General features: G+C 42.2%; 1 protein-coding gene and 1 long non-coding RNA gene across 2 annotated transcripts in view; both read left to right on the plus strand.

The window, feature by feature from the left end:
• LOC135116456 (uncharacterized) overlaps positions 1 to 13,046 on the plus strand; it is a 239,226-nt gene extending 226,180 nt beyond the window's left edge. Inside the window, exon 5 of the long non-coding RNA XR_010276344.1 lies at positions 12,403 to 13,046. This is a non-coding gene — a long non-coding RNA (uncharacterized LOC135116456). The remainder of the gene's footprint in view (positions 1 to 12,402) is intronic.
• A 1,717-nt stretch (positions 13,047 to 14,763) lies between these two features.
• The window catches only part of LOC135116322 (uncharacterized), a 147,812-nt gene continuing 147,765 nt past the window's right edge, over positions 14,764 to 14,810 (plus strand). The window contains exon 1 of the mRNA XM_064033675.1: positions 14,764 to 14,767. Within this exon, the coding sequence (XP_063889745.1) occupies positions 14,764 to 14,767 (4 nt within the window). The remainder of the gene's footprint in view (positions 14,768 to 14,810) is intronic.

Raw genomic sequence — 14,810 nt, forward strand, 5'->3', positions numbered from 1 at the left:
CTTTCTTAACACTTAGCCTCGCTCCTGCCAACTCATAATCGTCTTAAAGGTGAAGTTATTACGCCACAAAGCACTACATTAATGAGGGTGTTAAATGGCTTAGAATACCAGAATACTGTACTTATGCAACTCCTTGGTACCCCGACTCTCCCTCTCCCTCTCCCTCTCTCTCTCTCTCTCTCTCTCTCTCTCTCTCTCTCTCTCTCTCTCTCTCTCTCTCTCTCTCTCTCTCTCTCTCTCTCTCTCTCTCTCTCTCGCATCTATGCATTATTTATTCGTCTTACTTCGTTTAAATCCCTTTCTCAATTTTTTCCTACCTCCTCTTCCTCCTCCTCCTCCTCCTCCTCCTCCTCCTCCTCCTCCTCCTCCTCCTCCTCCTCCTCCTCCTCCTTAGGTCTGCTTTTGTTTGCTCTTCCTTTGTGCCTGTTTTCTTCCTCCTCCTCCTCTTCATCCTCCTTATCCGGGACAATTCAGGTTACTCGGAAGGTATTTAATCATCTATTCTTCCTCCTCCTCCTCCTCCTCCTCCTCCTCCTTCTCCTCTCCTCCTCCTCCTCCTCCTCCTCCTCCTCCTCTTCCTCCTCCTCCTCCTCCTCTTGCTTTATCTTATCTCCCTCTCCCTTCTTCCTCCAGTTGTTGTAAATAATTGACTTAGGAAAATTGAGGTGGCGTGAGGAAGGGATTTCAGTCACACACACACACACACACACACAGGGGGCACAAAATGAAAAACGAAAAGTTGGTCTCTATATTAACTTTTGGCATTATCATTTTAGCTTCTTTTTTTTTCCCCCTCAGAAGCGAAAAAAATGCACGGCTTTTGGCATGTGTGTGTGTGTGTGTGTGTGTGTGTGTGTGTGTGTGTGTGTGTGTGTGTGTGTGTGTGTGTATGTGTGTGTGTGTGATCACAAACGCGCCGTAATAAAACAGACCGGTGTTCGTACAATTTTTTTATTGACTCTCGTGGGAAAAAAGAAAAGTTACGTTTTAGTTTATTTGTTTCCCTTCAACTTTTTTTTGTGCGTGCGAATGTTCGTGGTTCGCTCTGTCCTTGTCCTTCAGAGGCAGACAGGAAGACAGACAGACTGATTAATACACATTCAGACAAACAGACGGACAGTTACATATTTCGCTGCCAGTATTGTTTTCTGTACCGTTTCATTACAGCTGTTGGGGTTTGTGGTGTTATGTTTTGCCTCGTGTTGCTGCTGCTGTTAAGGTCACCTTGGCCGCATCAGTCACCTTAGATAGATAGATACAGATAGGTAGGGAGATAGATAGATGGATGGATAGATATTAATATAGATGAATATATGGATAAATACATATATACATTAGTAAATAGATAAAGTAAACAGATAGACAGATCGATAGATTATTTATTCATCATATTACGAGTCTGATATAACCACAAGGTCTCATGCAGATCACGTATACTCATTCTGATTAAAATTGTTGAGTTTAAACACTGACTGTAAAGTTTAAATATCGTAACTACTTGTGTCACTAGATTTTTACTTTTCCACCACCAACCATGAGCAACCAGGCAGATACACAGATGAAGGTACACATGGAGCAACAGACACATACACTCCCATAGACAGAGCCATTACCGTGTCCTTTTACTGTAAAACAACCCTACGTTTCTTTATACATATATGGACTGAATATGAGACGTTACCTACCTAGTTACAACCCCTTCTCCCCGCGACGCTCATGGGCCAGACCGCCTCTTTCCTTTCTCGTCGAGTAGAAGCGTGATACTTATATGGACGTGCTGTATCAGAGACAAATCATTCTTCTATGTAGTTACAACCATTCTCCCTGTGCTGCCTCGCCCCTCCACCGTCGAGTAGCACCATAAAGCCTCTCAAGGTTCCTCCGCGGCTGCTCCTCCATCACGCTTTGCCTCATGATCGAGTTAGCGTGGCGGGGGAAAATCCATTTATGACGAGGTGTTTTGCTCCAAATGCCATGCCTTTTTTTTTTACGCTAAATATATATTTGTGTGAATGTTTTCCAGTGTTAAGTTGAATCCATCGACGCGGCAAAGCTGGGATGTGGTTATTGAAGCGAGTCATCCTTGATTAATTAATGCGATGAGACGGGACGGGCATGTGAGTGTCCACTATGTAGGTCAGGTGAGGTGTGCAAGCTTTAATGGTGTATTGAGGTCATCAGTCATTGCTGCGTCATTGACAGTGATGCGTGATGCGTGCTTTGTTATGCTTGTCTGTCACGTTCATCAGTTTATTTCGTGCCGCACTTCATGTCACTAATTCTTTCAAAGACAACAAAACAAAGAAATAAACTAACGAATATTAATTTTCCTCTGACTGGATTGTGTTTGTGCGTTTGTCATGTTTATTTGTTTTCTTCCTGCTGTGTTTGGTGCCACCAACTATTAAGGAATAACAAAGCTAACGAACAAGCGAACTAACGAACAAATACTGCTGTGTTTATTTTTTCATTTCCATTCGTTGTTGTTTTTTCATGTTTCGTGTCACACCTGCCATCTGTAAATCTGGAAAACATCAAAACAAGCGAAAAAATACAAATGAACAAACAAATTGCATCACACCAAAAATGATTTCAAGCAAAGGAAGCACCGGGATTTTTTTTTTTTTTTTTATTTTCAATCGTTGTTTTTTGGTTTCGTGTCAAATTTGTCATCCGCAAATCCCGAAAAACATCAAAAGAACCGAAAAAAAGCAAATAAACAAACAAACACAGGTTATTTAGAGTGAAGGAAGCACCGAGATTGGGTCAGTAGGCAACCAGTCCCCTTCCTCCTGAGTGACGAGGGCTATGGCTGCACCAATCACAGGGCAGTATTGGCTCACCACTGCGATGATTGGCACGCCCCCTGCCGAGCACCGCGTCAGGGGAAAGGGAACCAGGCCAAGAGGAAAAGAGGACAAGAGGGAAAGAGGACAAGAGGGAAACAGAAGAGGAAAAGAGGAGGATACACAGAAGGGAAGTGACAACCTTACCCGCTAGTACTTATTGACTTGGAAGTGACCTGGTGACCTTTCCTTCCTTCCTTCATTCCTTCATTCATTTCTTCCTTCTTTCATGCCATCCTTCCTTCGTTCATTCATTATTTCTTCATTTCCTTTTCTTTTATTCCTCCTTTTCGTCCTTTGTTTCTCTCCGTTTTTTCCTCCCCCTCCACCTTTCTATGTTTCCCTTCATTCCGCTTTCCTCTTCCCCCCTTTTTTTCCTCTCCTTTTTGTGTTTTTTGCCACGTTCTTTCCTTTCTCTTCCTTGTCCACTTGTCTTTTTATTTCTCTCTGTTCTCTCCTCCTTCCACCTCTCCAGGTTTCCTTTCAGACTTCTTTCCCTCCTTTTTCTCCTGTTTTTCTTGGGTTTCTCTCCACGCTCCTTTATTCCTCTTCCTTGTCCTCTCGTCTTTTTCTCTCCGTTTTTTCCTTCCTCTCCACCTCTCCTTCTTGTGGCTGCCTCCTTGCTCCTTTATTCCTCTTCTTTTCGTTTTTTTTCCTCCACTATTCAATTCTCCTTCCCTTCTCATACCTCTTCTACGTTTCCTCCACACCCTGTCCTTCATCCTCCTCTCCTGTCCAATCTTTTGTTTCCCTCCATCACTCAACACTATCCTTCCATCAGCTTCTCCATTCCATCCATCAATCCCTCCAAGTCTCCCCTTCATCTCTACTCTTCTACCTTCGTTTTTCCTCCAACAGCCCCCCTTCTTTTCTTCTTCACTTTCCTCTCCTCCAACGTTTTCTCCATTTGTCCTTCCAGTGTCTCTGTCTGTGGTACTTTCTGGATGGTTTTCGTATTCCGGAACAGTAGCGAACCCTCCACCTCTGCTTGTGTCCAGCTGTGTCTTCCTTCTCCCTCCCTTCGTTCCTCCTTCCCTCCATTCCTTGCTCTTTGCTCTTTCTATCTCCATTCTTGCTTTATTATTCTTTTCTTTCGTGTTATTGTTTTCTTTCTTTCTTTCTTTCTTTCTTTCTTTCTTTCTTTCTTTCTTAATTTTTCGAGTAACTTTTTTTCCTCTTTTGTCCTACATTTTATTTGCATATTTTAGCGTTTTTTCTGTCTTTTTTCTTTTCAATTCTTCCATTTCCTCTTCTCTTCTTTCTTCCCCTGACAACCCTTATCTCTGCCTATCTTCTCTCCTTCTACCTTATTGTAACCTTGACCTTTACCTCTCCATCTTCTTCCTCTTCTTTTCCTCATTCTGATAATCTTTACCTCTTTTTCCCACCTTCACCTAATAATCTACTCTTTTCTTCTGATTATCTACACCTTTCCTGTTTTCCTTTCGATCATCTTCACTTCTCTCTTTCTGCTGATAATCTTCATCTTTTCCCTTCCTCCTTTTCTTAATAATCCTCACCTTCTCTCTTCTTCCTCCTCATAATAATCTTTACCTTTTCTTTTCCTCTTAATAACCCTATTTTTTTCTCTCCTACTAATAATCTTAACCTTTCCTCTTCATCCTTCCGATTATCTCACATTTTCCCTTCCTTCATCTCATAATCTAAACTTTTTCCCTCCATCTCTTCCATCTCTTTTCTTTCCTTCCCTCGTGCTGTTCCTTCTCGTGATAACCGCCCAAGCTTTCCGGCCACGCGAGGACGGTAATTGTTGCGCTGAATCGATCTTCCATCCTGCCACAGCTCTAATTGTAGTTAAAAATTGACCCCTGCTCACGCCAAGACGGGCCAGGTAAAGTTCGCACCTGTGTCGTCCACAGGTGGCAGGAGATTTAAGCAGCTGGTAGCGGGAGACAATGGTGCGTTTAGTCTCTCTCTCTCTCTCTCTCTCTCTCTCTCTCTCTCTCTCTCTCTCTCTCTCTCTCTCTGCTGATGGTAAATAAGGTCAAAATAAAATAAAAAGATAAGGGAGAAGAGAAAGTGAAGAAAAAAAAACATGAAAAGAAGGAAGGGGGACTCTCTCTCTCTCTCTCTCTCTCTCTCTCTCTCTCTCTCTCTCTGTTGATGGTAAATAAGATCAGAATAGAAAATAAGGAAGAAGAGGAACTGAAGGAAAGAAAGACACGAAGAGAAGGAAGGAGGTCTCTCTCTCTCTCTCTCTCTCTCTCTCTCTCTCTCTCTCTCTCTCTCTGCTGATGGTAAATAAGGTCAAAATAAAAAAAAATAAGGGAGAAGAGAAAGTGAAGAAAGAAAGACATGAAAAGAAGGAAGGGAGACTCTCTCTCTCTCTCTCTCTCTCTCTCTCTCTCTCTCTCTCTCTCTCTCTGTTGATGGTAAATAAGATCAGAATAGAAAATAAGAAAGAAGAAGAACTGAAGGAAAGAAAGACACGAGGAGAAGGAAGGAGGTCTCTCTCTCTCTCTCTCTCTCTCTCTCTCTCTCTCTCTCTCTCTCTCTCTCTCTCTCTCTCTCTCTCTCTCTCTCTCTCTCTCTCTCTCTCTCTCTCTCTCTCTCTCTCTCTCTCTCTCTCTCTCTCTCTCTCTCTTTTCTACTCTATTACTACTATAACAACAGCAACTACTACTACTACTACTACTACTACTACTACTACTACTACTACTACTACTACTACTACTACTACTACTACTACTACTACTACTACTACTACTACTACTACTACTACTACCACCACTACTACAATTACTACTACCGCTAGTACTATTACTGAGAGATAAGGCAGGAAGAGAGATAAGGCAGGAAGAGAGATAAGGCAGGATGAGGGAGGTGAGGTGAGGCTCCAGAAGGGAGGAGGAAAGAGGAAGGGGGGAGATAGGTGTGAGTATCTTGGAATGTCAGGTCATGGTGAAATGAGAGAGGTAAGGTCGAGGCGAGTTGATGAGGGAGGGGAGAGGATGGTAGGGAACGAGATGAGGGGTTTAGGTGAAGTAAATGTAGATGAATTGTATAAATATTTCGTAGATAAAGTTCATACAGGTCAATTAGCAAATATCCCATATAAAACAATAAGATCACAAAAAAATGACCCTAAATGGATGACTGCTAGGTTAAAGCATTATATAGGGCGTAAGAGAAGTGTATATAAGAGATTAAAGGCAGGTGAGGAAGTTTTAAGGACACAGTATAATGAATTAGTTAGAACAGTCAGGAAGTTAACGAGGAAAGCTAAGGACAATTATGAATTAAAGGTAGCCAGCCAGGCGAAGACGGACCCCAAGGGATTTTATCAGGTATACAGGACGAAAAATAAGGATACTGTAGGTCCATTAAAGGCAGCAGATGGGGAGCTGGTTAGTTCTGGGAGGAGATTAGTAAACTTCTGAATGATTATTTTTTAACTGTCTTCACTCAGGAAAACATGCAGGATATGCCAGATAGTGAACAGGTGTTTAGAGCAGATGAGTATGAGAAGCTGACGGATATTTCCATAACTAGGGAGATAGTGGAGCAGGAGATAGATAGGCTAAAAAAGTTCAAGTCACCAGGACCTGATGAAATATATCCCAGAGTACTGAAGGAATGTAAAAAGATTATTAGTGAGCCGTTAGTTTCTGTCTTTAGGAAATCACTGGAGTCGGGTGAGGTACCAGTAATGTGGAGGCAGGCTAATGTAGTACCCATCTTTAAGAAAGGGGATAAAACTTTAGCGTCTAATTATAGACCTGTCAGCTTAACTTCAGTTGTAGGTAAAATGTTAGAGTCAATAATAGCCAGGAACATTAGGGAACATTTAGACAAACATAACTTGATAAATCAGTCACAGCATGGCTTCACGAAGGGGAAGTCTTGCCTGACAAACTTGTTAAGTTTTTACAGTAAGGTGTACGAGGCAGTAGATAATGGTGATAGTTATGATATCTTATATCTGGACTTTAGTAAAGCATTCGACAAGGTGCCCCATCAAAGGCTCCTGAGAAAGGTTAGGGCGCACGGGATAGATGGGAAGGTGTTAGGTTGGATAGGGTCATGGCTTGGTAACAGGCGACAGAGAGTGCTAATAAACGGCTCGAAATCCGAGTGGGGTCATGTCATTAGTGGGGTGCCACAGGGATCAGTATTAGGGCCATTATTATTTCTAATATATATCAATGACTTGGATAGTGGAATTAGTAGCGATGTTAGTAAATTTGCGGATGACACAAAGATAGGTAGATTAATTAGGTCAGAAGCGGATGCCATCGCCTTGCAGACAGACTTAGATAGAATGAATGAATGGACGGATAGATGGCAAATGCAATTTAATATCAATAAATGCAAAGTGCTTAGCGTAGGTAGAGGAAACCCACACAATAGGTACACATTAAACACCCAAACTCTGGTAGGTACAGGGTACGAGAAAGATTTAGGAGTTATAGTTAGCTCTGAACTCCGTCTAGGGAAACAATGCATAGAAGCCAGAAACAAGGCAAATAGGGTACTAGGATTCATTTTTAGGAGTGTTAAAAGTAGAAGGCCGGAAGTAATATTAAAGTTATACTTGGCGCTGGTCAGACCTCATCTAGACTACGCTGTGCAGTTCTGGTCCCCACATTACAGGAAAGATATAGGTCTATTAGAATCAGTACAGAGGAGAATGACTAAAAGGATCCAGGGGATGAGGAGTATTCCTTACGAAGCGAGGTTGAAGCGGTTAAATTTACATTCTCTAGAGAGACGTAGGTTAAGAGGGGACCTGATAGAAGTCTTTAAGTGGTATAGGGGTTATAACAAGGGAGATGTAAGCAAAATTCTTAGGATCAGCAACCAAGGTAGAACAAGAAATAACGGGTTCAAGCTTGAAAAATTTAGGTTTAGGAAGGAGATAGGAAAAAAATTGGTTCTCAAATAGAGTGGTAGATGAGTGGAACGGACTCAGTAATCATGTAGTTAGTGCCAGGACACTAGAGAGCTTTAAGAGAAGATTAGACAAGTTTATGGATGGGGATAACAGATGGAAATAGGTAGGAGTGTTTCATACAGGGACTGCCACGTGTAAGCCTGGTCGCTTCTTGCAGCTTCCCTTATTTCTTATGTTCTTATGTACTGTTACTTATGCTTCCCTACTGAGTAATGACAAGACCATGCTTATTTTTTGTCCCTGGAAAATTTTGCCTTCCATCTTCTTGTCCTTGAATACTCTCCAAGAAAACATTTACCTTCCCCCTTTCATGTTTCTCACTACTCGCTATTACTGCTACTCTTGTTTCCCTATTCAGTAACCTTGTATAATCTTGTCCCAGGAAAACTTTGCCTACCACCGTCTTGTCCCTCAATACACTTCCCAAGAAAACGTTTAGTCTCCCCCTCCACGTTTCTCAATACTCGCCTTATCCTCTCCCGGGAAACGCTTAGCAGGATCTTCGTGTTCCTCAGAGCCTCGAGTGGTAAAGGTTCTCTCTCTGTATTGCCCGGAAATTTACCGCTAAACTCTGGAACACTTGCCCTTCTTTCTCGTTATTTTTTTCTGGTATGGCCTCAGCTTCTTTAAGTTAAGAGGGGAGTATCAAGACACTTTCTGGAGCCAAACTGGTCTTCTCTTTTTAGAACTCTTCCAGTATATATTATTTAAGGAGTGAAGATTAAACTTTCTTCTCTCTCTCTCTCTCTCTCTCTCTCTCTCTCTCTCTCTCTCTCTCTCTCTCTCTCTCTCTCTCTCTCTCTCTCTCGCTGTTAATGGTAAGTAAGATAAGGATAAAAAGAGAGAAAAGAGGAACTGGAGGAAAGAACAGGAAGAGAGGGAAGGAGGGACATAAACTCTCTCTCTCTCTCTCTCTCTCTCTCTCTCTCTCTCTCTCTCTCTCTCTCTCTCTCTCTCTCTCTCTCTCTCTCTCCTCCTGAAGTTCATATGAAGCCTTAACCAATCTACGTAAAATCATATAAAGAAAGCATAATATATTTTCTCGAGCATGCTTTCATTAAACCTTGGCCAATCTTTTCCGTCAAAAAAAAAAAAGATAATTTCCGTGGTTTGTTTATAAATAGGCCTTGGCTAGTCCGTTTTCTATGTCAAAAACTGATTCACCTTGACGAGCCTCCCTTGCAGGTTAGGAAAAAGAAAACAACTCGAGTTTGTTATCTGAGACCCTTCAACACCCTCGTATCTGTGCCAGGAGAGAGACTCGTCACATACTCCTCGTCTCTCCTCGACGCCCCCGCACCACCTAAGCCTCGCCTCCCTAGCTTTGTCCCAGGACTGAGGTGCTACTTGTCTCCGATGCATTCGTTCATGATTCCGTCTAGTTTTGTTACTCGTAGAGAGACTGAACAAAATAAGAACAAATTATGGTATTCGTAGAATTAGCATTAAACCCTAACCGGCGGGTGACGCACCAGTGCGCGGCTTACAGAAAGGGCGGGTGACGCATATGTGCGTGAGGACGTTTTCCTCCCTTCAGTCAAATACAGGAGGGCGATAATTGTTTTAAGCATGAACTGGCAACATTTACAAAATTGCTGGCTTGCACAAGCCTAGTTTCAGTACACCTAAAACCTCCATAATGGATGGGAGGTTATTCAACTCGTCCCGATGCGTGAAGGGAAGGAAGCCACGTGTGTCCACTTGCTTCAGTAACTTTCACTCTAAGAATATAAAAGTAGTATGAATAGTGATGAGCAATGTACTGTAGTGATGAATATTGTACTATAGTATTACTACATAGTGTACAATAAGTGATATATTTATTGTATTTATGTGGCAATTATGTTTTTTGATATATATCAATGACTTGGATAGTGGAATTAGTAGTGATGTTAGTAAATTTGCGGATGACACAAAGATAGGTAGATTAATTAGGTCAGAATCGGATGCCATCGCCTTGCAGGCAAATTTAGATAGAATGAATGGATGGACGGACAGATGGCAAATGCAGTTTAATATCAACAAATGCAAAGTACTTAGCGTAGGTAGAGGAAACCCACACAGTAGGTACACAATAAATAACGAAACTCTGGTAAGTACAGGGTACGAGAAAGATTTAGATGTTATAGTTAACACTGAACTCCATCTAGGAAAACAATGTATAGAGACCAGAAACAGGGCAAATAGGGTATTAGGATTAATTTTTAGGAGTGTTAAAAATAGAAGGCCGGAAGTAATATTAAAGTTATACTTAGCGCTCGTCAGACCTCATCTAGAATACGCTGTGCAGTTCTGGTCCCCACATTACAGGAAAGATATAGTTCTATTAGAATCAGTACAAAGGAGAATGACTAAAAGGATACAGGGGATGAGGAGTATTCCTTACGAGGCGAGATTGAAGCTGTTAAATTTACATTCTCTAGAAAGACGTAGGTTAAGAGGGGACCTGATAGAAGTCTTTAAGTTGTATAAGGGTTATAACAAGGGGGATGTAAGCAAAATTCTTAGGATCAGCAACCAGGACAGAACAAGAAATAACGGGTTCAAGTTTGAAAAAGAAAATAGGAAGAAATAGGAAGAAATTGGTTCTCAAATAGAGTGGTAGATGAATGGAACGGACTCAGTAATCATGTTGTTAGTGCTTGGGCATTAGATAGCTTTAAGAGAAGGTTAGACGGGTTTATGAATGGGGATGATAGTGGAAATAGGTAGGTATATTTCATACAGGGACCGCCACGTGTAAGCCTGGTGGCTTCTTGCAGCTTCCCTTATTTCTTATGTTATGTTCTTATAACAGAATGTAATGGTATCAAGTCTATTGAGTTTATCTTTTTTTCATATCTCCTGCCAAAATGTAAGGAAAGTAACTGGATCACCATTAGGACGTAGTGAAAAGAAGTAACTTTTTTTTTCTGTTCTTCATTCCCCCCCCCCCCCGAAAAAAAAAAAACATGCAAGGAAAGTTACATTAAAATACAATGTAAAGAAGTTTTTTATTTTTATTTATTTTTTACTATATTTATCATTTCATTCCCGCCCCCCCAAAAAAAAAAAAAATGCAGGGAAATACGTTATAATAACATAAGAATGTATTGGGAAGAAGACGGGGCAGCACCAGTGAACTGTGAGACTGCACGCGTGTCAGCTGTAGCCGCAGCCATGACCAGTCAAACGAACTCACACTGGGTCTTCCGGGGAGATGAGATATTGTTGTTGAACCTTTACTCACGCCTAAACTACCAACCTAGAATTCTGGCAATAACACTGCTGTAAAGAAGTGTTGCTGCTTCTTTTTTGTCTTGGTTTTATAGCCCTACGTTAAGTATATAAGGAAATATGATAGTGGGAAAATCGACTATTATCTTCTTAAAAACCTCTCCCTGAGACAATGACTCGTGCCAACTCGCCCGTCCTTTAAGGGTTAATGTAACTTATTGATTGCATCGAAATCTAAACCGAAGCTTCTCTGATGTTTGTATGTCTTTGTGTTCGAATCATTTTATGCACTAGGCTTGTCTCGTTTTCTGCTTCGAAATGTTTCACGAAGCTTCGAGACGGATTCATTCGCACGTGTGATTTGGCCCTTCCTCTGTACCGGAACCGTTCACTCCAGCAACTCGTCCTATACATAGCTCTGTTTTATGGCTAAGTATAGCCTTGGGAAAAGGCTGATGAGTTTCTATAAGCTCCGACTTACCACATAATATGTGGTAAGTCGGTATATTGTGGTATATTTCTCCGATTTATATATTATATAAATCGGAGAAATATAAGATAAAGTTGAGTCTCCTTTTACATGCGATGTATTCGTTCTGATTCTGTCCAGCCTTGTTACTCGCAGAAAGGCTGGACGAATTAGAAATAAATAAATCGGAGAAGTATAAGGTAAAGTTAAGTCTCCTTTTACCTGTGATCTATTATACTCATAGAGAGGCAGGACAAAATGGGAATGGACAGATTACAGATGAACAAGATAAAGTGAGTGTTCAGACGAATGTTTGTCAGGACTGTCGCTATCAATGCAGTCACAAAATCGCAGCCTTGGGATTACTGCAAACACAAATCCAAAACTTGTTTTTCACGATTGATTTTGATTTTGCTAAACTTTTTACTGCGGTGTTTTAGTTTTACCTACACAGATAGAGAGAGAGAGAGAGAGAGAGAGAGAGAGAGAGAGAGAGAGAGAGAGAGAGAGAGAGAGAGAGAGAGAGAGAGAGTTTTATACGTTTCGTGCATTTTTCCTGTGTCTGTAAAAGTGAGGATAAATTTTTGAAGTAACATTTTGAATAGGCAACGAAAAATACACCTTTTCCATCAGCAAACAAATTACTGCAAATGTATAAAAAATGAAGAGAGATAGACAGGCAGATAAATAAATAAGTGAACAGATAAATAAAATATTTCTCTCAGTACGTAGGAATTAATTAAAAAAAATTAATAAAAAGTCAAACAAAAACAAACTCGTTCCGAAATGTGAAAAGAGAAAGAAAAGACAAATGTTTACTCTCTCTCTCTCTCTCTCTCTCTCTCTCTCTCTCTCTCTCTCTCTCTCTCTCTCTCTCTCTCTCTCTCTCTCTCACGTAACCAATACTCCAGTGCGAGATTCCCTGACGATGCAAAAATCCCTCACCCTTCTTACAGGTGATCTGATTTGAGCAGCTCGAGGCGGCGGTCAGCGGCGGGGTCCGAATATTGGAAACTGTTAATGAATTGTACTGCTCGAGGGGACCCTGTGGTGGTGGTGGTGGTGGTGGTGGTGAGTACACTTTCATTGTCTCTAAATTTCTCTTGTTGTTCTCTTACATTTATTTTTCCCTCTTGGTTCTTTCCTTTTGGTGTCTTTTATCATGTTCTGTTTTGTGTGTCTTTTATCAAGCAAGTCTGGTTCTTGTTTCTCTTTCATCTCCTTCACTTCCGCTTCTACTTCTTCCTTCTCCTCGCTGTTCTTGATCTCGTCCTTCTTCTTCTTCTTTCTCCTCCTCCTCTTCCTTCTCCTCGTCCACCTTAACCTCCTTCACTTCTTCATTTCTTCGTCTTCTACCTTGTCCTCGTCCTCCACCTTATCGTGCTCATTCTCCTTCATCTTGTTTTCTTCGTCCTCCTCCTCCTCCTCCTCCTCCTCCTCCTCCTCTTTCTTCTTTATCTCATCCACTTAATGTTCCTTCACCTACTCATCCTCATCCTTCATCTCATCTTCATCCTCCTTCATCTTCTCGTTACCCTCTTCCTCCACCTCATCCTCCACCTTGTCCTCGTCGTCGTGAGGTGAGAGGCGTGCAAGTCAAGTCAGGCCGAGACACAATGCTCCTCGTCACCGCAAGGCTGCAGCGGGTCCCTGGCGGCGGGGCCTCTTGTCCCTCACGTAGGTGGCGCGGCGCTAATTATCTCGTGTCCCTGTGTGTGGCACCCTCCAGAGTGCCAGGAGGGGGGAAGAGGGCCAGGGGGATCTCATTGGTATGTGTGAGACTGAAAGGAAAGGAAGTGACGGAAAGGAAGGGAGTAGGAGGAAGGAAAACTAAGAGAGGGAAGAGGAATGCGAGGCAGAAGAAGAGGTAGGAGGAAAGGTAAGGCTGAGATGGAACGGGAAAAGGGAAAGGATGTAATAGGAAGGCGGGAATGGGAGGGAGGAAAACTAGAAGGGCGGTAAATGGGCGATACTGGAATGTGAAGGAAAAGGAAAGGAAGGGGAAAGGTAGAAGGAAAAATAGAAATGAGATGGAAAGGGGAAAAAGGAAAGGATGGGAAGAAAGGAAGTGGGAGGAGAGGAAAGGGAAGGAGAGAAGAGATGGAAGGGGAAGGGAAATATTGAGCATCAGGGAGAGGAAAGAGAAAGGAGCGGAAGATATGAGGAAGGGAGGGAGATAAAAGGAAGGAGAGGGAAATAAAGAGAAAGGAAGGAGAGTAAAGGGAAGGGAATGGAAGAGGCACGAGAAAGTTTTCCTCTCTCATTTTTCGTCTTTCTCTTCCTTTGCTCATCCCTCTCTCTCTCTCTCTCTCTCTCTCTCTCTCTCTCTCTCTCTCTCTCTCTCTCTCTCTCTCTCTGTTCCTCTGTCTCTCCTTCCTCTTTTCCTCCATCTTCCCCCTCTCTTCTTTTTCCTCTCTCCTTGGCTATGATCCTTCTTTATTCTCTCCCCTTTGTGTCTGCTTCCGTCTCTCTCTCTCTCTCTCTCTCTCTCTCTCTCTCTCTCTCTCTCTCTCTGATGTTTTAATCGAATATTATGATTACTGAGAGAGAGAGAGAGAGAGAGAGAGAGAGAGAGAGAGAGAGAGAGAGAGAGAGAGAGAGAGAGAGAGAGATGCAGGTAAAAAATTAATATACAAATGAATAAACCGAAGGAACACACACACACACACACACACACACACACACACACACACATACGAGAGTCGCATTATTCCCGCACATCCATCATCATCAGTTGACGGCATAGAGTGGTGAAGGAGGAGGCGGAGGTGGTGGTGGTGGTGGAGGCAGAGATGAGAAGGGAGGAAACAGTTATGGAGACACGGAGGGATAGAGGAAACGGAGTAGGGGGTAAGGAGACAAGGAGACAGAAATGAGATAGATGGATAAATGTCTGGATGGATGGATGGGAGGAAATGAGGTGACGAGGGATGAGCGCGGGAGACGGAAAGAGAGAATGAAGGAGTCTGAATTGTCGTCACGTTGTCTGAATGAGAGGCAGCGGCCTGGGACTGGGCTACGCATGCGCCGTGCTAACAACACAACAACATACAAACACAAGGGAAGTTGCTAAGGTCATCAGACGGACACGTCGTTAGGCTTTATTGTGTTTTTATTCGTATACTTTTTAATTTACAATAAGGAAATAAGGGAAGCTGTGAGATGCCATTATGTCTGCAGGTGTCATTTCATATATACAAACAAACATGCCTACTTATTTCCAGTTATTCACATCCATAGTCCCGTCTAATCTTCCCTTAAAAGTTCCTTAATGACTCGTCTCTAACAAACTAACTAATAGATTATTCCAAGGAGAGATGAGTGAGTGTAAAGACCAAGCACTCCCGTTCCCCGTGTCTCCGCG

Source organism: Scylla paramamosain, chromosome 31 (assembly GCF_035594125.1).
Source record: "Scylla paramamosain isolate STU-SP2022 chromosome 31, ASM3559412v1, whole genome shotgun sequence".
Taxonomy (NCBI): Eukaryota; Metazoa; Arthropoda; class Malacostraca; order Decapoda; family Portunidae; genus Scylla; species Scylla paramamosain.